The sequence below is a fragment of the Heptranchias perlo genome, chromosome 43, assembly GCF_035084215.1.
Source record: "Heptranchias perlo isolate sHepPer1 chromosome 43, sHepPer1.hap1, whole genome shotgun sequence".
Taxonomy (NCBI): Eukaryota; Metazoa; Chordata; class Chondrichthyes; order Hexanchiformes; family Hexanchidae; genus Heptranchias; species Heptranchias perlo.
In genome coordinates, this window is record NC_090367.1 from 2771059 (window position 1) to 2796753 (window position 25695).

The 25695-nt window shown below is 47.0% G+C and overlaps 1 protein-coding gene across 4 annotated transcripts in view; it reads right to left on the reverse strand.

Moving 5' to 3' along the window:
- Nucleotides 1–398: 398 nt before the first annotated feature.
- LOC137306415 (spectrin beta chain, non-erythrocytic 1-like) overlaps nt 399–25695 on the reverse strand; it is a 235570-nt gene continuing 210273 nt past the window's right edge. For 3 of the 4 annotated variants that reach the window (XM_067975592.1, XM_067975593.1, XM_067975594.1), the window contains 13 exons: nt 25168–25372; nt 23903–24277; nt 23151–23395; nt 20987–21125; nt 19952–20036; nt 19014–19210; nt 17773–17924; nt 16196–16268; nt 11831–11887; nt 7507–7721; nt 4703–4876; nt 3415–3457; nt 399–2029 (listed from right to left, as the gene is read on the reverse strand). In XM_067975592.1, coding sequence (XP_067831693.1) covers nt 1811–2029; nt 3415–3457; nt 4703–4876; nt 7507–7721; nt 11831–11887; nt 16196–16268; nt 17773–17924; nt 19014–19210; nt 19952–20036; nt 20987–21125; nt 23151–23395; nt 23903–24277; nt 25168–25372 — 2179 coding nt within the window. In that variant the 3' untranslated portion in view covers nt 399–1810. The remainder of the gene's footprint in view (nt 2030–3414; nt 3458–4702; nt 4877–7506; nt 7722–11830; nt 11888–16195; nt 16269–17772; nt 17925–19013; nt 19211–19951; nt 20037–20986; nt 21126–23150; nt 23396–23902; nt 24278–25167; nt 25373–25695) is intronic. The other variant, XM_067975595.1, reaches the window with a different exon arrangement.

Sequence of the window (25695 nt, forward strand, 5' to 3'; positions counted from 1 at the left end):
CTAGTATTGAGTCCCAGCAACTATTTAGAAACACTTTGGTTACTTAACTCAAACGGATCTCTGATTTGATCAACGGTAAGATACACCTGTTTCTGTAGAGTACCATCTGACAGTGGCAATAACTTTCCATAAAGCCCGTCTCCCTACCTCTTTCTCTTCCTTCAAAAGCCTTCTCACGAAATACCTTTTCGACCATTCGCTCACCTCCCCTAACGTCCCTCCTACTTCCTGCTCGCTGCCCACCGTTCCTCCCGTGAAGCGCGGCAGGACGTTTTGTAAGCGTGAAAGGCGCTAGGTAACTTGTAGCTCGGCGCTGCTGGCTCTCAGCTGGCGCAAAGAGGCAGCCTCGGAGGTATCGCAGCACAAGAAAGAAATGACAAGAGTTAGCGGGACAAAGGTGAATTTAAAACTTTTTAATGGAAGATAACGCAAGGTTTTAACCTAATGTTAAAATGTTCAGAACTGAGCCGAGTGAATAGAAATCCTCTGGAGAGGAGAGGCTGGCCCATCTCCTAACAAACAGCAATACAAGAGCAACCATTAGTGTACACTCACTCCAACACCTCCAGCAGCACATTCTGTAATGTGGTCTACACCAAGCTATGGAGGTTTCCAGTTTTAAATCGGTGCTGGGTGGCAGCTGCTGTTGGCTGTAAAGGTTGAGGGTAGATGCTTATATTGGAAATAAAACTTAAAAGCTATTAAAGAAAAAAAAACCCACGTTGAATTAATCTACAATTTTCACTACAACCACTTAGTAAATAGAATATTTTGACAAGTTTTGTAATGTGTGTATATGTGTATCTGTTTTCCTTTAAAGCAATAATCCATTTCAACACCTGATACAGCACAGGCCTGCGAGAGAGAAAGAAAGAAAGTTTGGCAAGTTGGAGTTCTATTCACATTAAGAGCGGATTTGTTTTTTTTTTAAAAACGTTTCATCAGGTTAACATTGCAGGATGACGATGAGGGAGGAGTGGCTGACACATGCTGTCTAACCATCTAACACGGACAAAGAAAAGCGTCCAAAATCAGGTCTGATGCTCTCCCCTACCACCCCCTTCCCACCATCCCCCTGCATCGCATTTCCTGTTGAAAAGATTCAACAACTTGTTTTCAATAAATACACAAATATTCTAATGTTGTGTTTACCCCCTTTAGACGTTAATTAACAGTTTGTGTCCCCATCCCGCACTCTGGTTAAGTGGGGGGAAAGGGGGGAGGGGAGAGGGAAAAACAGGTGACTGTTTGCTGGTTGCTTGTGAGATACATATTTCCAACTCTGTCTCATTTTGCCTGCTGTTCAGATAGACAGCAGCCACCCTCCTGCTTGGCCGAGCTGGGAGAAGAGACAAGTTAACTGCAAGCTTCTGCTTGGAGGCCCATTAGTCTTTCAAACAGTGAAAAGCCCACAGAGCCATCTCGTCACATTTCAAACCATCGGAAAGCCAGCCAGACACCCGACATATTCAGCTCAGCCGACAGAATTTACACTTCGGTGCTGATAAAAGCACGGCTATTATATGGCTGTGGCGGTTTCTCTCTCTCGACTACCTTAAAGTAATCGAGAATGATCTCTCGTGGTGCTTTAGAAATGTCCCACTAACCATTCCTGAAGTGTTGGCGTTTTGTTTCCCCATTGATAAAATTGAGTGTTTTTTTTTAAAATTTCCCCCCCCATCCCCCGGGAATGTCAGGCACAGAGTCATTCGGAACAAGCTGGAATCGACTGGAATGACTGACGTGCGAAGTGTGGAACTAGTGGTGACTTTAGACTTTTTTTTTTACAATGCAGCTTTTGAATCATTTTCTATTTTTTCTTGAAGAAGCTGAATCTCTTCTCTCGGTCTTTCTCCTTTCCGTCCTTGTCTCGCCGCAGGGTGACTGTCTCACCACTGTTGGGAGATATGGGAGGCATCGTCATCGCTCGGGTCAGGCCCTGGGGACTGACAGGATAGCGGTCGTCTTGATTGGTGGAGCTGGTGGAAATGGATGTTGAGATCCCATCGATCCAGCTACTCATTTCGGCCTGCAAAAACACAAGCAGGTGAGTAGAAGCAATTCATTTGTGCCTGTTCTACCTCAGTGTTCTCCCCTCCTCTCTTGAAGGAACATACACAATTACACGGGCTGGTAGCTCACCCAACCACCTACTGTCTGTGTTGTGAGGCTAGATGGTGAATGTTGGCAGGCTATTTGACCATGGAGATCATCACAGCAGAGCTCAACCCTGTTTCTATCCTATACCCATTCACTTGTACTTTCCAGCAGGAATCACGGGATAGCGATCAGTAGCAAAAGTCCTGACTGATATATTCCCTTCCTAGCCCAAACCGTGGAGCATAATAGTTGTGCTGTCCTGGCTGAGATCAGCTAACTGAACACAAATTGGGAATTCGACGTGGACCGTCCTGGTCTGTATGGCGTGGTGCAACACCAGGGGGGATGCAGTCACCAGTAGTGAACTATTGGAACAGACTACGTAATTCCAGGAATTGAAACCAATGACCACAGTCCCTATATTCAGGATGACACAGAACCGATTATATCTTCTCCCAGCTGTTTGAAAACATGAATAACAGACTAGCGAATACTGAGGAATAACAAGGTGTGCAGTATCACCATCCGTAACATTTAGAACAATGTAATTTCGGAGAATACCCTTCCCCTTTAAATGGCACAATAGCCTCACCATTACTTTCGATCACATCAAACACCCAGTGTCAGCATCAAGCACTCCCAAAGCTCAGGTACAGCACAGGTTAAAGGAAGAATGAAGATTTCTTTGCTCTGTCCCAACAACGTACCTCAGCCCCAACTTCAGAAGAACACCTCTTGCTGCCATCAGTACGTCATTTCCCATCTCGTGGCCTTGAGTCAGATCGCCAAATAATACTGAAGTTGGGGTAGCTTTGCGCTCTGGGTCCATACCCACAAGGAACTTGATCGATATCACCTAAAGCTAATTTCATATAGAATCCCTATCTAAAGGTCCTCAGCAGCCAGAAGAGACTTTCCTTCCGTCAGCCTAGGTTGGATTTGAACCCAGATTCCAGAGGTAAAGTGGTAGTGTCTGATCCACTACGCCGCCCAGTCCCTAAGGGAAAGGGTTAACAAATTTTCATCTTTTCTGCTGTGTAGTACGTGTATGTATTCAGCAGGCTGCAGGTTACATATGCCTGTGGCTCCGTGGTGTAACTGTGCAATGTTCCTGCATATTCAGCAGGCTACAGGTTACATACGTGTTGTGTATCTCCCCCATGTAACTGTGCAACGTTCCTTTGTGTTTGGCAGGGAGAGGGTTAAACGCGCCTGGGTCTCCGCTGTGTAACTGCAGTGTTCCAGGGTGTTCAGCAGGGTCAGGGTTAAGACACTGCCACCGTTTTCATCAAATCGCAAACAGCTGACACTTACCTCGTCCTTGGCCTGGAACAGGAACTCCTTCCCTTCGCTGAGTCTGTGATCAAAAATAAATTTATTGAGCAATCACTGTAGTACTAACAGCGACAATGTCATGATTCTGTACAATTCAATCAAAGTTTTCACCCTTGAGTGTAGCTTTGCCAGATTATGGCTGACATATTGTCATCTACTCATTTCAGTATGTTTGAAGTTTAGTGTTGAGGGCAGCCCAGTGAGTGTAGGGGGTTTTTCCCATGACTATTTTTGTGATTTTTTTTTCTCTCATAGCACTAGAGCTGTCAGTGCTGGTAACAGAACAATTTCCCATTTCACAAGGTAACATGGATGAAGGAGGCCAGTTAGCTCATCCAGAAAAAGAAAATGACATCTAACTGAACCTGAGTCCTCTTCTACTTTCGTGGCACGCCATGAAGTAGTTTTCTAGATTAATCTTTTCTGTATCATTTCAAACCTTATACAGCTCTATAAAGTGCTCTCTCATCATCTCCTCAATAGCCCAAGTTTCTTCAGTCTGTCCTCATACTTAATCTTCAGCCTCATGGCTCTTCTGTAGCATGCAAAGTCAGCGTCAAGTATTCCCAGCTCAGTTAGATGCAGAGTAAAGCTCCCTTTGCTCTAGCCCAACAATGGGGTTGAATTTCTGCGGGGGTTCTCCCGATTATTCATCGTTACTTTAGCAGAAGTCTCGCGGAAACCCTGGAGAAATGGCGTTTGATACGACTCTCCGGGGATCTCCGTGGACCTTCCACCGAAGTTACGGTGGATGCTTGGGAGAAGCCCTGCGGAAATTGAGCCCCAAAGTGACTAAACCCCCAACCCCGAAAGATTGCCACCTTGAAGAGTTAGATGTGAAAGGGACCAATAAACAAGATAACCTTATCCTGGTGTGCAGCAGCCAGCACTGGAAGGGAAGGCACTTCTCGGATGAGGCTTACGTACACAGCAGGAGTAGGGGGAAGACAATCTGACCAGTACGACTCCTGTATGCTGCCAAACTATTAAAGCTACAGGGATCCAACGATTCTCGTCACTATTTGGATGACAGCCTATTCATTTGTATCAGTGTGACTCTGATCTACAATGTTGTGGGTTCGACCTCCACTAATGTACTAGGGTTTCAATGCATAATCCAGGCAGATACTTAGTTATAGTAATGAGTTGCCGGTACACACGTTGTTACATGTGGCTGTGTGCTATACAAGTGTTTGGACGCGCCACTGTGCAATATTGAGGGAGTGGTGCACCATGTTATGGGGACAGTGTGTGACACGAATCTTACCTAAGTTTGAAGACGTTTTTTCTCTTCTTATAATCATGTGCCAACTCACACGTGGCGTCTGTCAGGCTGACTGGAACCTCTCCATGGTATGGGATGCCGCTGCTGGCATTCTTGGAATCTTTATAAAACCCAAGGCTCCTATTCCTTAGTACGCAGTACACGTTCTGCCATGACCTGCAGGTGGAGCAATGCAGCAGTTAGGGCGACTGGTTCATATGTAGCAGTGAATCGTAAATCAGGTTAGAGCAGTGCCTACACTAGCTAAAAGATAATAATTTGGATGTGCCTGGCACTGGATGCCTAGTGGGTATCTCGGCATCTGCTATATACCATAGATATATGCCGTAAACTGGGTGAACTGTGTGCTGGAGAGGGAGGGAGAGTCCATCTGCTGCAAGATACACATATAACTGTTTGGGGTGGGGGGGGCATGGGCAGGGGTGGGGGGGAAGAGTCTGTGTAGATGTTGATAGGTGACCGCACTCGCATGTGTGTTGGACGTTTGAGGGAATTCATGCAATTACACGCATAGAACTATAAATATATAAATTCAAGTTGTTGTTAAATAACTGTTTCTAGGAGCTGTATAAAAGTCTAATATAGTGCATGATGTGTTGTAGACTGGGATATCTTAGGTGCCTTTCTTTTAAGAAGATTATAATAGAGGCTGTGGTACATTAATTCATTTGAGCCAATTCTCAATCTCTCAATTTGAGCCAATTAAACACATACTTTGGTTCGGTCTTCACAAAGAAGGACACAAATAACCTCCCAGAAATGTTAGGGAACCAAGGGTCTAATGAGAGGGAGGAACTGAAGGAAACCAATATTAGTAAAAAAAAGTGCTAGGGAAATTAATGGGGCTAAAGGCTGACAAATCCCCAGGGCCTGATAATCTACATCCCAGAGTACTAAAGGAAGTGGCCCTGGAAATAGTGGATGCATTGGTGATCATCTTCCAAAATTCTATAGACTCTGGAACAGTTCCTACAGATTGGAGGGTGGCAAATGTAACCCCACTATTTAACAAAGGAGGGAGAGAAAAAACAAGGAATTACAGACCAGTTAGCCTAACATCAGTAGTGGGGAAAATTATAAAAGATCTGATAACAGAACACTTGGAGGGCATTAACAGGATTGGACAAAGTCAGCATGGGTTTATGGAAGGGAAATCATGCTTAACAAATCTACTGGAGTTTTTTGAGGATGCAACTAGTAGAATAGATTGGGGAGAACCAGTGGATGTGGTGTACTTGGATTTTCAAAAGACTTTTGATAAGGTCCCACACAAGAGGTTAGTGTGCAAAATTAAAGCACATGGGATTGGGGGGAATATACTGGCATGAATTGAGAATTGGTTGACAGACAGGAAACAGAGAGTAGGAATAAACGGGTCTTTTTCCGGGTGGCAGGCAGTGATTAGTGGGGTACCGCAGGGATCAGTGCTTGGGCCCCAGCTATTCACAATATATATCAATGATTTGGATGAGGAAACTAAATGTAACATTTCCAAGTTTGCAGACAACACAAAGCTGGGATGGAATGTGAGCTGTGAGGAGGATGCAAAGAGGCTCCAATGTGATTTAGATAAGTTGGGTGAGTGGGCAAGAACATGGCAGATGCAGTATAACGTGGATAAATGTGAGGTTATCCACTTTGATTGTAAAAACAGAAAGGCAGATTATTATCTGAATGGTGATAGATTGGGAAAAAGGGAGGTGCAACGAGACCTGGGTGTCCTTGTACACCAGTCACTGAAAGCGAGCATTCAGGTGCAGCAAGCAGTTAGGAAGGCGAATGGTATGTTGGCCTTCATTGCAAGAGGATGTGAGTACGGGAGCAGGGATGCCTTACTGCAGTTATAACAGGGCCTTGGTGAGACCACATCTGGAGTAGTGTGTGCAGTTTTGGTCTCCTTATCTGAGGAAGGATGACCTTGCCATGGAGGGAGTGCAACGAAGGTTTACCAGACTGATTCCTGGGATGGCAGTACTGACGCATTAGGAGAGATTGGGTCGGCTAAGCCTATATTCACTAGAGTTTAGAAGAATGAGAGATGATCTCATCGAAACATATAAAATTCTAACAGGACTAGACAGACTAGATGCAGGGAGGATGTTCCCGATGGCTGGGGAGTCCAGAACCAGGGGTCACAGTCTCAGGATGCGGGATATGCCATTTAGAACATAGAGGAGGAGAAATTTCTTCACTTCGAGGGTGGACCTGTGGAATTCTCTACCACAGAAGGCAGTGGAGGCCAAGTCATTAGATGTATTCAAGAAGGAGATAGATATATTTCTTAATGCTAAAGGGATCAAGGGATATGGGGAAAAAGCGGGAACAGGGTACTGAGTTAGACGGTCAGCCATGATCATTTTGAATGGCGGAGCAGGCCCGAAGGGCCGAATGACCTACTCTTGCTCCTATTTTCTATGTTGCTATGAGAGACTATGATATTTCATAATATCATAATTGGTGAGAGGTTGTGGAATATCAGAATGTCAGTGAATGAGTGGCCATGCATCAGTGTGTTGTGGTGTCTGTGATATATCAAGAGTGCTGCACTGAGTGACTGTCTGCAGTATAGCAGTACTGTGATGAGCTGCAGGTACACGAAGTATGACATGAATATTCCCTTAGTAACAATGGGCAGGGAAGGGAAGTATAGGGAAGGTGCTGCTCCCTGCTTTGATTTCTCTCCCAGACCACTCCTGGTGAGAGTCTGTCGTACGTTGTTACATGTTGCTGTTTGATATACAAGTGTTTGTACATGCCAGTTGATTTTGGTGTCACTAGCCTCTTACCTGCTCGAGGCTTTCTTGTTGTGTGACTCCCATTCGTGTTTACGACACAAAATACCTTCCAGCTGTACCGTAGCTGCGTCCTGTGCCTTGCTGGGCAGGGTGCCGACAGACCCTGGGTGTGGAGATGATTGTGGGATCTTCTTGGCGGGACTGTGGTCCTTTTTTGAATCTGTTGCTGTGCTTGTCCCATTAATGGGCTCTGATGCTTCAGAGAGCTAAGAAAAAAAGGCAGAAACATTACACCCGAGATTAGAGGCACTTCAATCATCAAAATCCCATTGAAGAATCCCGGTTACTGATCTAACTGTGAAGGACGATGTGGCGTCCTCATCTTTCAGTGAATACAAAAAACATTTACTCCACGCCCATCATTAAACACAAAAATAAATCCTTGGAGTCAGGCCACTCATGCTCAGCTTATCCTTTGATGGAATAGTTTATATTCCAAACTATTTATTTTGTTTGACTTTTTTGTGTGAATTTTGTGCTCATCAGGGTGTGTGATGTTAATGCTGGGGAACGAAAGAGTCAATTTCAAGCACTCCCACAGCAGATACAGAATAAAACTCCTTCTACACTGTCCCATCAAACACTCCCAGGGCAGGTACAGGGTTAGATACAGAGTAAAGCTCCCTCTACACTGTCCCATCAAACACTCCCAGGGCAGGTACAGCACGGGTTAGATACAGAGTAAAGCTCCCTCTACACAGTCCCATCGAACACTCCCAGGGCAGGTACAGGGTGAGATACAGAGTAAAGCTCCCTCTACACTGTCCCATCAAACATTCCCAGGGCAGGTACAGGGTTAGATACAGAGTAAAGCTCCCTTTACACTGTCCCATCAAACACTCCCAGGGCAGGTACAGGGTTAGATACAGAGTAAAGCTCCCTCTATACAGTCCCATCGAACACTCCCAGGGCAGGTACAGCACGGGTTAGTTACAGAGAAAAGCTCCCTCTACACTGTCCTATCAAACACTCCCAGGGCAGGTACAGCACGGGTTAGTTACAGAGAAAAGCTCGCTCTACACTGTCCCCATCAAACACTCCCAGGGCAGGTACAGCACGGGTTAGTTACAGAGTAAAGCTCGCTCTGCACTGCCTCAACTATGTTCCTCAAAGCCATCCTCAGCTGAGTGCTGCCTACTGCACCAGTGTGATGTTTTCCCATTTCCCACACTATCTGTGGCCTCTGAGTGAAATTTCCAATTAGTGCCAAATAAGGGCCATGCCAACCAGGAACTGAGTTCAGACCGATTGAGGGCTGTGATGATTTCTGCAGTGAAATACCATGTCGACATTCATTGCCCAGGCTCAAAAATGATGAATGTCAAGGTACTGGAGAGCTGTCAGCACTCGTGGAGCACTCACCCCTTCAGGAGAGGAAGGGCAGTAAATTGGCAACTGTACAATCTGAGGGCAATGAATTGCTGCCTCGTAAAGTGCTTCATTGTATTATTGTTAACTCTTCTGGAGAAATACGTGCTTTAAAAAAAGTAAAAACTATGCTTTCCTTTTGTGTGTACTCTAGCCTGATTTTGCGAGAATGGTGAAATCAGGGTTGAACTGGCCCGAGGTGCGCTGCACCTATGACTGCAGCTCAGATGGCTGACCGGGCCAAAGTCTGCGACGCTAGTTGAAGCTAGAGGCTAGTGATACATGTATGTTCTGCAGATTGGGTGCCCCCTGGGGAAGCTTGGAAGGATGTGGTAGGAAGAAAGCTGAATGCTGTGGGAACCTGTCCCTGTTGCAGACGTTGTATGCCAGCAACTCGTCCTGCAGCAGATGGCACAATTCTGAAATAGCCTCTCTTAAGAGGGCAGGTGATGAAAACAGATCTCGTCTGACATCTCCAGGTCGAGGGTCTATAATGTTGAGCACTGGGGTATTTATGGGTGTTGACCAGAACCCCTCAGGCGGGTCATTGCACCCGCATTTGTTGGCCCCTCATGAACTCCTCTTTCTCATCTAAACCATACAGTGCACAGAACCCCAAAAGAAATGCGCGTTTTCAGTACTTTCAGGTGCGATTTAAATGCCAGCAGCGAGAAAGAACAATGAAGAAAAGTACTGGCAGGAAAAACTCCCCACAAAAATTGAGAGAAGAAGATTTAGCAAAAAAAACTATTGCTTGCAGCAAAATCTAATTGAAACATGAAAAAAAAAAGAAAACTTGTAGAAACGTGGCAACAACCAGAAACCTAAACAAGCAGGCGAGGCCCTAGGATTACCTACACACCCATTTTATGTGGGCCCGGTGCATGCGGGGGTCACAACGTTCTGCAATAAACCTTCCATTCAAATGAGGCTGGCGCTTGCCTGATGTGGAGGAGCCTCACCTATGCATGCGCAGGTGGGCAATATGATTCACTGCGGATCGGGCGCGAGCAATGTCGCGATCGACGCCTTCCACCACAGCAAGCCTCTGTGCTGCTGGCGGAGTATCGGATAATCGGCCCCAGTAACCTGGTTTGGGAATGGTTGTCTGGGATCACCATCTGGTGGGCAAGAAGGAAACTACACCGGAATACTCAGGCTGGTTAAAACAGAAAACGCCTAACAAAAATCACAGCAGCTCCTTTGAAGAAAATGACGAGTGAATCTCCCGAGCAGTTGCTACTGCTAAGTTGGATGATCTGGGTTTTTTTTTAAGGACAGGGGCATTATACGTTGTGAAGTGAAATGTGTGATTCTGCCTCTAAGTTGGAGCTGTGTGCCTTCACGGTCTATTTGCACTGAACAGGCACATCCTGAGGTCAGTCAGAGGATAATTTAGTAACATCTTGAGGTGGTTGCTTCAGGTCAGATTAAAAAAAAGTACTGGGGAGTACAGAACAAGGGAGTGTGCGGGGGGCGGAGGGGAGGGCATAACCTTAAAATTAGAGCTAGGCTCTTCAGGGGTGATGTCAGGAAGCACTTCTTCACACAAAGGGGAGTTGAAATCTGGGTCTCTCTCCCCCCAAAAAGATGTTGAGGCTGGGGGTCAATTGAAAACTGATAGATTTTAATTAGGTAAGAGAATTAAGTGTTACGGAACCAAGGCGGGTAGATGGAGTTAAGATACAGATCAGCCATGATCTAATTGAAGGGTGGTTCAGGTTCGAGGAGCTGAATGGCCTCCTCCTGTTCCCACGTTCCTAAGTAATGACTGGCTTTAAAAGATTGCTTTGCATCTAAGAAAGTATACAGTGACTCAAAACATTTGTACATATAGACTAGTAGATGTACCCTGGCTTTGCTCATGCCTAGTCAAAGGATACATGGTTTTAAAGCAATATGGGTGTTATGTCATGTAAGCTACACTGCACCATCAGGGCCGTTGGTTTTTCTAGACATTTTCCTCACCTTCGGTTCATTTATTTCCTGCTGCTTTACTTTAAGCCCATCAACTAAGTGTGACAGGATGTACAGACGTCATTCAGTCCCCATTTTAAAGTCATCCATTCTGTCTTTATTTCTGTATTTCAATTATAAATTCCCATGTCCACATTTATAATGGAAACTGCCTTTGATTTATCGCCTTTATTGGGGGAAAAGAGTGTAATAACAGCCTGACAAGTACACCCAGTCAGTGTTAAAATCAGGACCTCTGTGTTGGGAGGTGGCATATTTGTGCATTTCCAATATTTTCTGTTTTTATTTCAAATTTCCAGCTGTTTGATTTTATATTAGGCGGGTTATTTAGTAGCTCCAGATTTAATCTGGAATCAGTTACTGCCGTCTCCTACAAAATGATCGCACAGGAGTCTGCAGCCTAGTGCAGGAGGAGCATGCCGGAAACAGGTAACACTGATATGTCTGCAGTCTCCTGCAGGACAGTTAAATAGAATTTACAGCACAGAAGCAGGCCATTCGGTCCAACTGATCCATGCCAGTGTTTTATGCTCCACGTGAGCCTCCTTCCACTCTACTTCATCTCACCCTGTCAGCATATCCTTCTTTGCCTTTCTCCCTCATCTACACATCCAACTTTCCCTTAAAGGCATCTATGTTATTCGCCTCAACTACTCCTTGTGGTAGTGAGTTCCACAATCTTACCACTCCCTGGATAATGAAATTACTCCTGAATTCTGTATTGGATTTATTAGTGACTATCTTATATTTATCACCCCTAGTTTTGGACTCCCCCACAAGTGCAAACACCTTCTCTACATCTATACGCAGTCGAACCCCTTCATAATTTTAAAGACCTCTATTAGGTCACCCCTGAGCCTTCCCTTTTCTAGAGAAAAGAGCCCCAGCCATACGACCAAAATGTATAGCAGAGATAAAGGTAAAATCGAAAGCTAGGAAGAAAAGTAGCGAGGAAGCAGAAAGCACTTACTGTCACAGTCACATGTGATGATACACCATCTCTCAGTTGCCTGAAATCTTCTGACGGCTGAAAGAATGGAGTAACACCCATTAAAATGAAAGAAAGGTGCAATATGAGATTAGAAAACTCCTTCCCAGAGCCTGAGAGAATAAGGTTGAGTTTATATTAGCAAAACAACTGAATAGTCCAGCAGAGTACGTCCGCACCACACTTTTGGCCAACCTGACCCAACTAGCATCAACCTTAAGGTTCAACTTTGTATCTCGCTGTTTCATTATTGGATTTGCCAGTAGGAAAGTTTTGCATCAATTTGCAAGACAATGGGCTCGATGTTACCAGGCCTGCGGGTTGGGTTTCGGGAGCGTGGTCAACACGCTCGGTGAAATTAGTGGGTTGCCCGCGCGATCGTAGCAGGCAACACACTAATAGGAATCAATTACCTGCTCCTCCGGGGTCCGCGCGTCGGGCGGGCTGCACATGCGCAGTACGATCTGTCAGCTGGAGGCGCTCTATTTAAAGGGGCAGTCCTCCACTGACAGATGCTGCAACCAATGGAACAAATTACAGCATGGAGCAGCCCAGGGGGAAGGCTGCTCCCAGTTTAATGATGCCTCACCCCAGGTATCATCAGATGGGGTGAGGAGGAGGGCGAAGACAGAGATCTTCCACCCGGCGGGCGGGAGGAAGCGGCCAGCCTCTGCCACCAAGAAGGCCTGGCTCGAGGTGGCAGAGGGGGTCACCTGCGCAACCAACATATCGCCCACCTGCATACAGTGCAGGAGGCGCTGCAATGACCTCAGTAGGTCAGCCACAGTGAGAACACGAAGTCTTTCCCCTACACTCCATCTGCCACAACACTGCCCCAACCCCACATCTCCTTCGGCACCGCCAACACTACTCTGTCACATCACCCCTCATACCCACTCAAACCCCATCCTCATCTTACCTCCACCTACTCACCTCGCCAGTACTCATCCTGCCACTAACACGCGACCCAATCCTCATACAATCTCATGGCTCTATCCCATACTCACCCTCTCGTGCATCTCCCTCACGGCCAGCCTCACTCAACCTGCCACCACCTGTGCTGCAGCCACAGGGCATGCATCACATATGTGCAGTAGGCAGCGTAAGGCAAATGTTTCGTGAGCATGAAGGGGGTGCACAAGGGTGTCGGAGGGTTTGCCATGGGTGTTACCTATATTGAATTTCAGAGCAACAAACAGCACACATTATATTGGCACCACCACTGCCATGTCTCCGCGAATCCTGTCTGTTGTGTCCAATAATGCCCGCTCCTGGGTATCACTATGAGGACCCACCACTGATGCCACCCATCGTGTTACTGCAGAGTAGGTGCAGGTGTATTTGCAGGGCTCTTCCGCGCAGACGACTGAGAGACATCGGCGGTGTAGCCGGCTGCACCCTGGAAGGATGCGGAGGAGAAGTTGTGGAGGGCAGTGGTGACTTTGACAGCGACAGGTAAGCAGTTGGTGCTGGGACCAGCCAGGAGCAGCTCGGCATGAAAGAGCCTGCAGATCTCCACGACTACATGTCGAGCGAATCTGCGCCTCCGTGTGCACTGCTGCTCGGAGAGGTCCGGGGAGCTGCGCCTCGGTCTGTGGACCCTGTGGCGAGGGTAGTGCCCTCTGCGATGCGTCTCTCTCTGCGGTAGCCCTCCCTCCTGCTGTGCAGGTGGGCGTGCAACAACACCGTGTTGGGGGGCTCCACGTCTCTGCGGCGGACGGCGTGGACTGCGAGGCTGCTGGGGCTGGTCATGCTGTTCGTCCTCCGAGGGTGTCCACGCACCACCCATCTGGCAGGTGTTGGTCTGAGGGGTTGTGCAGGGTAGGTGGGTGGTTCCTCGGACTGGGGCTGCGGTTTCGTGTCGGTCTGTCCTCTGGCTTGGCGGGGGGTGGTGGGGGGCAGGGGTTGCCCTATGTGACGCGGTGGCCTCCTGCGTGGGTGAGGGCTCTCCCCCGTGGAGTGCACCTTGGCACCTGCCACAGGCTGCTGGCTGCAACACGCCTGGTTGGAGGGAGACTGTTTCCCCCAGTGTGTGAAACACTCTGCGACGCAGGTAAAATCCCACACTTCCTGTTTTGACAGCTGATTCAGCTCATTAACTGACCTCAATAAGCAAGGTAAGTACTCTCAAGTGGAACCCCGCTGGCTTTAATTGCCTGCGGGATTCCCACCAGCGGGGGCCACGCACGCAGCCCCGCACGTCATTGGGGAACCCGGAAGTGGTCGGGATCGCGGCGCGATCCGGTCACGTGACCACATATCGGGATTTTCGGGGCCCCCCCGCTGGAAACCCGACCCTAAAATCGAGCCCAATCTGTCCAAATCAGTTTTCTCCCCACCCCAACCCTTCTGCCCTCCTCTCCTGAAGGCACCTCTTAAAGCCTAGCCATTTCAGAAGGCTATTCAACCATGGGGCGCATCACAGCTGAGCCTGGTCCTGTCCTCATGTGACCTCCGCATTTACCCATTTTCCAGCAGGTATTATGATTAGAGGTCGGAAGCGGGAATCCTGGGTGATTTCACCACCTCTCAAGCTCACGGACACAGAGTTTAATTGTACTTCTCCCTACTGATGCCGCAGGACAAAGCAGCTAACTCATAGTAATTCCTCCCGCAACAAAAAAGGCAATGTTTTATAATTCAGCTATAAACGGAGCAATTTGTTGATAAGTTCTAAAAATGCGCAACTTTATATCCATCAAGGAAAGTACAATGGCAAGAATGAAATCCAAATTCCCCAAATGACAAAGCTACAATGTCAGTCACAACAAGGTGGTGTAATTTGTTCCAGGGGACGGTAACTCTCCAGGTAGGTCCTGTCACTGCTAAGAGTCGAAATGTTCTGATGAAGAGTCTCCACCCAGAACGTTAGCCTATCTTCTCTTTGGGATGCCAATGGATCTGTTGTGCAATTCCTGGCACTGGTGGCTACTAACAAGAGCTCCCCCATCACAGATTCTATTATTTCCACCTTAGTTAACTGGTCTTGTTAGAGATTAATTGGAAACAGTTTCTGTGACTGTCCCGTAAATCTTACTGAGTATTACGTACACAGCAGTCTTGAAAACTGAAAAGATTCTGAATAATCTACAAATAGAGAGCTACTCTTTCCCCACAGATGTTTCTCCTGGAGATGCTGACCCCTTGCTAGCGTACGGTTCCACGAGTTTTACCCCTCCCTCCCTCTCCCCCCCCCTGCTTTGATCGGGTCGAGGGGTCGAATGGCCTACTCCCTCTTAATTCGTATGTATACCTCACCCAACTGGCTATTCTTCATGCATGAGCCCAGACGCTGAGTGCTGGCAGGCTGTTCGACTGTGGGGCAACGTTATAGCTGAGTCTGACATGCACTTTCCAACAGTGGTCACTGGATAGTGATCAGGGACAGAAATCCTTGGTTTTCCTCCCTCTCTAGCCCAAGGGCACTAAGGCCAATTGTAGAGGCCCTGGCGGTTTCCTGGCTGAGGCCATATAGCTCAGCACTAGAGAAACCTAGGAATTTCTACGGTTAGATTTTCTGCCCCTTTGACGACGAATGGCCAATAGAATCTAGTCCCAGCTAGTCTGTACAGTTCACTACCACAGATGGTGGCGCATTTAGTCATTAGGGCACTGATGGAGCTCAAGCAGGAAAGGACTTAGTCTCAGCACCTCTCTGTAGAGTTCCCTTGCTCTTTAATAGAAAATATAGCAATGTAACATTGTTAATTCTCATTTGAGGATGAACAATGGCATCTGCGATTGGAACAGAAGCAAATCTCTACCTGTTTATTTACAAGTCTTGGTTTCTGTCCATTCAGCAATTTACAGAAATCGGAAACATCACGACAACGACAAAAACTTGCATTGATATAGCGCCTTTAACTTAGTAAAACATCCCAAGGTGCTTCACAGAAGCGTAATCAGACAAAATTTGACACTGAGCCACATAAGGAGCTATTTGGACAGGTGACCAAAAGCTGATCAAAGAGGTAGGTTTTAAAGAGCGACTTAAAGGAGAGAAAGGTGGAGAGGTTTAGGGAGGGAATGCCAGAGATTAGCGCTAGCCAGCTGAAGGCACGGCCACCAATGGAGGAGCAAAGGAAATCGGGGATGCGTAAGAGGCCAGAATTGGTGAATCTCAGAGGATTGTAGGGCTTGGAGGAGGTTACAGAGCTAGGGAAGGGCGAGGCCATGGAGGGATTTGAATACAACGCCTCCATGTGCTCCACAGCTGTGTGCTGCTGACCACATGGGTCCCAATCGTGAAAATCATAGACTCGTGTTGTCTACAGCTGCCCGTTGCTGCCTTTTGTGGACAGTGGGTCCCACTGAGTGGCTCACGGAGGACGGTTTTCTGTGACTTACCTGCGGTGACTCCATGTCTGAGTGCACTCCGTTCTGAGCGATGGGCTCCAGGTGATTAACCATCTCACCATCCCTGAAAATAACAAATAAAAGCCCAAAATTAATTAGAGTGAGCCATTGAGGAGATTGCTGGTGAATCGGAACCACTCTACATGGTTTCTAGTTGCTGCAATATAAAATCCTCCCACTTTTAGGTCTCTTTACGAAATGGACAATTGTTGGGACATTGTGCGGGCAGACAGCCTGCTCTCGTACTTTAAGGATGATGTGGAGATGCCGGTGATGGACTGGGGTTGACAAATGTAAGGAATCTTACAACACCAGGTTATAGTCCAACTATAACCTGGTGTTGTAAGATTCCTTACATTCGTACTTTAAGGAGGTATGTGATTTGGTGGCTGGGTTGAAGAATCCCCAGTTAATTTCATCTGGAAGCATCCCGGCTGACAGATAGAAGAGATTTTCACCCCATCAGTTTGGATTCAAACCCATGTCCCAGAGTTTGAAAGGACAGAAGAAACACAAAGGAACCATTAAGAGATCATGAAAGGAGAAGCCACTATAGGCCATGCTCATGAACCTGACAGAGGCTGGTAATACATTGGGATTGGCACAGGTCTGGGAGCAAGCTGCCTGCCTGGACTCCTAGACGAGTTAGTGTATAAGAACATAAGAAATAGGAGCAGGGGTCAGCCACACGGCCCCTTGAGACAGCTCCGTCATTCAACAAGATCATGGCTGATCTTCGACCTCAACTCCACTTTCCTGCGCTATCCACATATCCCGTGACTCCCTTAGTGTCCAAAAATCTATCGATCTCAATCTTAAATATATTCAACAACTGAGCAGCCACAGCCTTCTGGGGTAGAGAATTCCAAAGATTCACAACCCTTTGAGTGAAGACATTTTTCCTCATCTCGGTCCTAAACAGCCGACCTCTTATCTATATAGGGGGAGCAAAGTTGAGACATGAGAAGATACGCAAATACCGTTGAAGGATCCTTTAACAGAGTGTGATAATTACAACATGACTAATACCTACTTTAACTTGCAGGGTTGCCTCAGAAAAGGCATCAGAGGTAGTCCTGTAAAATACCTGGCACTGGTACTATGCGAGGCACATGAACCCGCCCTGAGAGGTCATTTTCTGCAGGTACCTTTGTCTGCAAAGGCTGGTAGTACTTGCAGCAGGATCACCTTGATCCTGGCTGTGGGTGGCTTAGCTTTCAGCCTGCCAGTAGAGGGCAAGGATGCACTTTCACCACTGCTGCCTATACGGACCTTCTCCTGACACCGGCAGCAGTCCAGACCCGAATGACAAAGTCACAAATGCTTTTTAACTAATTGCACATGTGTATCATTTGCCCATTTCCTGTTACTTTAAAAGTTGCATTCACAACTTCCAGGCAACTGCGCAGGAACAAACCTTTAGTACGCACAGTTCTGTTGACAAATGTGTAAATGGGGACGATTTAGGAACCAACACAATTACAGAATATAAAAGGGACATTCCCGTTGTCCACATGTGATGGGAACTTCTCCCCAGTGCTAAAGGCCTGACTGGTAGGTGCTATTACCGTGCCAATTCATTCTGCTGTGCCCGACTCCTGGCCTCCGGGCTGTCCTCTGCTATCACAGAGACATGTGGTGTGGGGGGCGAGGGTGGCGGAGGTGGTTTTCTCTTCCGCTCCTCCTCCTCCTGTATGCGGCGAATCTCGTGTTGCTCCAGCTGTAATAAACGATGGAATGCTAAGGCGTCGTTTTCACTAAACAAAGGCAACCAGTATCTCAGGGGAACATTATCCCTATTACAAAGCAAAACAACTACATGGCAGGAAACGAGAACGCTCTAGTAACTCTTCCCTTGTAAACTGCTGCCCAGTCTCTTTACGGGACCCTTGCTAGATACAATTAATCGTTCATTCATTATTTCTCCCGTTTGCATGTGTCAAAGTTTTTCTGCCACCAATTTTATCCTTATCCTTTCCCAGCTCTTCCAACTCTTGCTGGAGTATAGTTGCACAGGTGCCAGCAGCCCTCACTTTAGTGGCCAATCTTCATGTGCAAACATTGACACTGAGCGTCAGCAGGCTAATCGACAATGGACAGGGTCACAGCCATGGCTGTTCCTGTTGTTACCCAACATATATGTACGTTCTTGCAGGAATCCCTGGAAAGCAATCCAAAGTGGGAATGCTGGTTGATTTCCCCCCACTCTGCCCAACGAGGGGATTGAGGCCCCTAACCACTGCCTCAGCTGAGATCAACTAACAGTACAGACTGAGGATCAAACCCTTGGGACTATGCGACTTAGGGTGTATCTATACGGCACTGATTGAATGGAGAACGAATTGCTAGAGTTCATTTTGTGCCTGGAGAAACAACTCACAATTGGTCTTCCTGCTCTTACTTGTTGGGTTTCGAATTACTCTGAAGTCTGTTGATATTATTGATTCATGTTGTATGTGTGTCATCGCGACACTTGCAATGCATGCACACCCGGCAACGTGTAAAATTTTCCAGCAATGAAAAACATTTCATATATATCCCGAGGTGGTTCATCTGATTTGTTATGACTTTTTGTGCCTGTTTTGCTGACTAAGTTCCAGGATATGCTGATAGGGTGAGATGAAGTAGGGCAGGAGGAGGCTTGTGTGGAGCATAAACACTGGCAAGGACCAATTGAGCCGAATGGCTTGTTTCTCTGCTGTACATTCTATGTAATGGCCATTTAGGTGAGGTTCTAGTGGGCAGTCAGCACTTTCAGGAGAGTTGGGGAGAAAACTGGAAGAAAACAACAGAGTAATACTATACTCACTGTCGTCAGTTTTTCCAGGGCCAGGAAACGCTCGTCCCACGCAGCGGCCGACTTCTCAAACCCTTCATGTCGCTTGATCAGGTTCTCGGCATCATCAACACTACTTCCTATGTCAGCTGCTCTGACGTACGGCTCCTGACTTGCCAGCCAGGCCTCTGCAACCGCTGCATCCCTACCAAACTGGAGAACTTCCATCACTGGCGGGAGAGAGAATGCAGTACTGTCAGTTCCAACTCAGTCGATAATATCTTCAATATATTGAAGAAAATTTCATAAAATCTGACGGTTGACTAGTGTTTCAAACTCGATTAATCCAATATAGATATGGATATAATCTCGATACAGGCTCGTGACACGCTTTGCACCGTGTTGGGCCTATCCTGAAGGAAAAAAGCCACCATTTTAAAACCGAAAACACAGCCAGCTTCTACATCAAAGCCATCGCAGGCTGCTCTGGGTGAAAGGACGAGATGAAGTAGGGTGGAAGGAGGCTCATGTGGAGCATAAATATAAATACCGACTTAAGACCAGTTGGGCTGAATGGCCGGTTTCTGTGATGTACAGTCTACGAAAATCCATGAAACTGACATATTAGGAACAGTTTTATGCTGTGGGCCCATCCACAATTGGAACTAGGTTGAGGCTGCCCCAACTCATTTCACATAGTACCCTTACAACCAGTAGATAGGGGAGACTTTCATCCCAGCATTATGGGCTGGATTCACACCTTGCTCCCCAGAGGTGAAAGGCCTGTAATTTCATACATTGCACCACACATCATCTGGATTTAGTGCCAAAGAGCAGTTTTGTACAGTGGAACTATTGTCCTTCAATGAACACAGCAACGCACAGAGCACAAGACAAGTTTTGTGGGTTTGTCAATCCCTGATGGAGGCTTCCTACTGACTACTTCAATACACGGTATTCAGTATTCTCACCCAGCTGCAGCCAGTCTTCCTTCTCCTTCCACTTATCGTTAATTTCTTTCCTCCTTGCCTGGAGCTGGGACAACTTCTCTGCAATCTAACAGAACACGGAAAGAAAGCAGAATAATAGTCTTGAACATATAATGGGTATTTGTAATAAACTGATTGGTGTGTTCTAGTATTTTGACCTTTTTGTCTTATACAACAGTAGAAAGCAGGTCACTTTTGCGGCAGGGAGCTAAGGGACTGTTTCGTAGTTTTAATATTTGTGCCTATAATGTGTATATTAGTAAGGGCATTACTAAGACAAGTGATCTGTTATCGCTCAAATACCAGCCCCATCACTGCCTCTAGGACTCACGTAATGTTGCTGTACTATATGCGGTAAAGAACAATATCCAGCACTTATATCTCCCCGCTCTCCCCGCCCCCCTCCCCAGCTCAGTGTCGCTCATTATCCAGCGCACTGGGACTTCCCTTGTACACGACGAGGACTATAAGAAATGAAAGTTGCTGTTATATATTGTGTGTAACACAGTGAAACATCCCGAGGTGCTTCACAGGGTGGAGGAGGAAACAGACTCCAAGCGGTGGTTAAAAGAGTTGGGGGATGTGACAGAAGGTATGGTCGTTTTGAGGTGTTTTGCTGAAGGTGAGAATGGTGTAGCGAGGTGGTGAGGTTTGCGAAGAGAACTTCAGAATACAGAGGCCCGCTGGCTAATAGTGGAGTGGACGGGGACAGGGGCTTGCAGTAGACCAGAGATGGAAGGCTGCGGGGTCTTAGGTGGGACGTAGGCCTGGAGAGGTGGAGTGGCACCAGCCCATGGAGGGGGTTTGGTAAGTGTAGAGGTTTGCAAGGTTTGTTGCAGGATGTTGTGTCATGCCAAATCACATGCCTTAATTGTTACCATCATGTTTTATCGTCATAGCAACGGGGCATGCAGGAATAACGGTGGAAAGAAAGCGCACAGAAATAACCGCTGTACTGTAATTCAAATAGTGTTAATAACCTTTAGAAATGTCTTTTTGAACGAAGGATTACACTACCTCATCTGAAGCATAGTGGTTCTTGGCCAAGAGGGCATTGCCCATCTCAATGCTCGCTGTAAAGCTGTCGTCCCGGGCATCGATTTCGGACTTGATCCCCTGATGGTTCTTTATGGTCAGATCCGCTGAAGAGACGTCCCTACAAGGTGACAATGCAACGGTTCAGTTAGGTAGAACACGCACTCAACCAACGTTTAACCTCTGCAGTGCCCTCTGCAAATCAAGGCTGGAGATTCCCACTGGTCAACCAGCAGGTGGGGGAAGGAGAGGTACTTTTTGGATTTGGCCAATCTGTAAACCAAAGCAGCTTGCACCAACACCCCCGTGTCCATCCCATCTCTAATCCTTAGCTGTTACTTTCTTGCTGCACCTTATCCTTTGTGGCCGGTTCTGGTATTTCCTTCTCTCCGTCCAACCTCTTCATTTGGACCAAAGGTGAGTTTTCTTTCCTTTTAGTAATTAATTTCCTCACTGGATAGTGATCAGGAACTCTGGCTGACTCTTCCCCTCCCTAGCCCAGTGAGGCAAAATCAGTTGCAGCACCTTCCTGGCTCCGATCAGCTAACTCAACACAGACCAGGGATAAGGACGTAAGAAATACAAGCAGGAGTAGGCCATACGGCCCCTCGAGCCTGCTCTGCCCTCAACTCTCAATCTCACCCAATATGACAACATGATGGCCAATGTGGGAAATGGAAAAATGCTACTCTGTTGTGGTGGAGGGGCACTCCTCTGAGGTTGGGGTTGAAGAACATTATTGGGATAGAATCGAGGGAGTTTTACACTGTATTTAACTGCTACAGCTGATTTAGGTTTGTTTGATGCTGGTACAGAGTGCTTGAAACAGGAAAGTGTTCCGATCCTCAACATTAACAATCTTTGACAAAAAGAAAAACTTATCGTTGAAAAATCTCAAAGCACTTAACAGAATGAATTACTCAGGATCTTTTATTCACTATGGCTCAGTACCATACCACATACCCACTGAACCACTGAGGGAGCCTAACATCACTCATCAACGTTAGTGACAAGGTCTCTTTAAATTACTGATGTTACACTTTACTTCCTACAGTTTGTAAATGGACACTTGCCCATTCTCAGAGGGCACTAAATTGGGCCTAATGTGCAGGAATGAAGTTAGAAAATGCTTCTACACGCAAAGGGTGGGAGACATTTGGAATGCTCTTCTGCAGACGGCAGTTGATGCCAGCTCAGTTGTGAAAGTTAAATCTGAGATTGATAGATTTCTGTGAACCAAGGGTATTAAGGGAAATGGGGCTAAGGCGGGTATATGGAGTTAGGTCACAGGTCCACCATGATCTCACTGAATGGCGGAACAGGCTCGAGAGGCTAAATTCCACTGCCACTTGCTGCCTCTTGATATGGGCCACCTTCTCCTGCAAGAAAGTGGGACGTGTGTCTGGGCGATGCGCCTGTCATGGTTGAATAGATGCCAGTGTGTGTAGCCTGTGAGTTGTGGGTCAGCACCCAGAATCAACAGCTTTTTGGGAAGAGTGTTACAGATTTCCACTACCCTCGTGTGTGAAAAAATGCTTCCTTATTTCATTCCCTGCTCTTCTTCAAATACTGCCATAGGATCTTTAATTTCCACATAAACGGCGTGCCGGCCTCAATTTAAGGATCATCCCAAGAATGGCAGCATTACCTCAGTACCGTGTGGAGTGTCCGCCCATATTATGAGCTCTACGTCTGGTTTGGGGCTCAAAGTGCCAACCATGTGACCCAGAGACGAGATTGCAACCAGCTGAGTGAGCCAAGCTGACCAAATTCAAGTGCACAATTAATTAGAATGTGGAACTTGCTACCACATGGAGTTGTTGAGGCGAATAGCGTAGCTGCATTTAAGGGGAAGCTAGATAAGCACATGAGAAAGGAATAGAATTATATGCTGATAGGGTTAGATGAAGTAGGGTGGGAGGAAGCTCGTATGGAGCATAAAGACTGGCACGGACCTGTTGGGCCAAATGGCCTGTGTCTGTGCTGTAAATTCTATGTACTGATCATAATATTCATAGAATTGTTCTTTAAAGAAATAAACCCCTTCTCATATGCGTGGGGCTCTGGGCATGATTTTCCGAAAGGAACTCAAGGGATCAGCTACCCACCCCATCCCTCCCTTGAGTGCAGCAGTTAATAAAACTACCTCGGCTTCTCCTGGGTATCCATTTGTCTATTGACGTCGTCCATCCACAGCATCAGGGCCCGTACAAGGTTGAAGAAGCGGAACTTTTCGACAGAGTCCGAGAGGAGTTGTTTGCGTCCGTTGCTGGCATTGAGGAGGGCATTCCAGGCCTCCACAACGGTGTCCTCGTGTCGCTGGATGTCCTCGGCCTTTTCGCCAGCATAGGCTGACCGCAGGCGAGCAGCATCGTCCTGAACCTGTTTCACCTGCGTTACAAAAAAATGGGAAACCAACGTCAAAGGGAAAGGCAAACGTGCAAGGAAAGGTAGGGCGCCAAAATGGTCAACAGCGACAACAAACGGAAATTAAGGAATGAGGACGACTGCAGCAGTAGAAGTTGTTTAAAAGTGGCAATCTCTTTCAAGACATCTTTTACAGAGGGAATCTCACCATCAAAACCCCAGGGAACTGGAAATTATAAGTGATTTTTTTAATATTCCTTCCACATCCTTTTAAAATTCAGGCTCTGGGAAAGTATCAAAAGCTTGAAATTGACAGATAGAGACAGCACTGAAAAATGCACCAGAACTGGAAGGTTATTCTTATAGTAGGAACAGACAGAGGTGAGGTAAGAGAAAGGATGAGAGAGATAGGAGATGGAGAGATGGAGGAGAGGTAGAAAGAGAATACGAAAGCAAGAAGGAAGGAGAAGAAGGAGGGAGAAAGATGACGCAGAAAGGAGAGAAACAGTGATCTGCATATTCTGCATGTACCTGCGTGCTCAGAGCCTGTATGTCGTGCTCATACGTGGTGTGCATCCGGTGCATTCTCTCTACCGTGTTTAGATCACGACCCACTTCCTCTGGCAGCTGCTTTTCCTTCTCCTGAATGCGGCCGAGCGTCTCCTTGGCATCGTGGTAGAAGCTGTGCAGCTCATACGAGGCGGCCAGCATCTGCGTCCGGGTGTCGATGAGCTCCAGCAGGTCAGCCCAGGCCTCATTCAGCCCGTCCTTCCACTCAGCAATGGTGGCGTTTTCCGAGTGACCCAGGTCAATCTGCTCGTCCGCCATGCAGTTCACAGAGTCCACGCGCTCCTGGCCGATGTTGCTGGTGTCACGAGCCAATTCACGAAAGTTATCTCGCAACATCTGTACAAAGAATGGCGGGATTCACTCTCGGTCAACGAGCGTGATTCATTTGAACAGACTTAAATCTGGATAGAACTGTTGGCAATATCAGCAGACACACAGTTTAGCAGTTTTGTACAACATTCCTCTGCTATTTTAATGAAAGTGTTCACCCGTTTGTTTATTTGGTTGTATGCTGCAGAAACTCACGCCAAGAATTCTTATCTCGCTGGCTCAGCATGCACAGACCAGAAAGTCCCACATTTTCCTAAGCCAGGGTTAGTAGTATGAGCATTACAATTAGCCTCAGTGCTTCCGACGTGGGGAGAGAGATCAGCCAGGGTTCTTGCTCTTGATCGCAATCCAGTGAGCATTTGCTGGAACCTGTGGATGTGAGATGAGGATCATTGGGCTTGACGGTGATGCACCCCATGGTTGCAAATCGCACCATCACTCATTGTCCAGGCTCACGTGAACCACTGCCATCTGGGCGAGGTACCAGAGTGGACCTGTATCTCAAAGAGGGGATGAACCCTCAAAATTAGGAGCAAGGTAATGAAGAGAAGTTAGAAAAACTCGGACTCTGCTGCACTGAAAAGAAGTGAATGAGAGGGAACTTTATAGAGCTGCGATACTAAGTATGATACTAAGCACTATTTCAAGCTAAACCACAACAGCAAGACAAGGGGATACGGGAAACAGTTCTTCACACACAGCGAGACCTGGAATGGACTCCGGGCACGGAAGTGGATGGATAAACTGTGGAGCCATTCTCGAGGCAGCTAGATACGGCGGTATGGGAATCGTGGGATAAGGAAGGATGAGGTAAATGGGCTGATGGCCGCGTTCATCTGTACTTATTTCAATCTGTTGGTTTACAAGAGGAAAAAAAAGGTAGGCCCTTTACTCACAGTGACGTGCTCATAATCCTGACCCAGCTCATGGGAGCCAGCCACTATCTCCCGCTCCGCGATCCACTGCTCTAGGTCATCCACTTCCCGTTTGAGTTGACAGAGCCGTAACCGCTCCTGCAGTTTTTCCCTCCGTTCCTCCGCCAGATCCTTCAGTCCAGCGTATAATTTATCCACCTGTGACTGCCTCAGAGTAATTCGGTCACTACACAATCCAAAAAAATTAAAAATCATCTTAGGGAGGACGAAAAACCACGAATGCCTAATGCTGCAAATCAGAAATAAATTCTGAGAGAAAGATAGGCTGATGTTTTGGGTGGGACCTTTCATCAGATAGTAATTACTATAGCTCCTTACGGTCAAACAATAAATTGAATCAAATGGAGGTATTACTAAGAGATAATAGGATGGGCTTGCCTCTTAGTTGCACCTCAGGGACGTCAGGGACAGTGAAGAGGAAAAAAGGGGGCTGAGCCCCAATACATCAGTTGTCCGTCCATGCTGCCCCAGCCCGAGAATTCCAGGGGC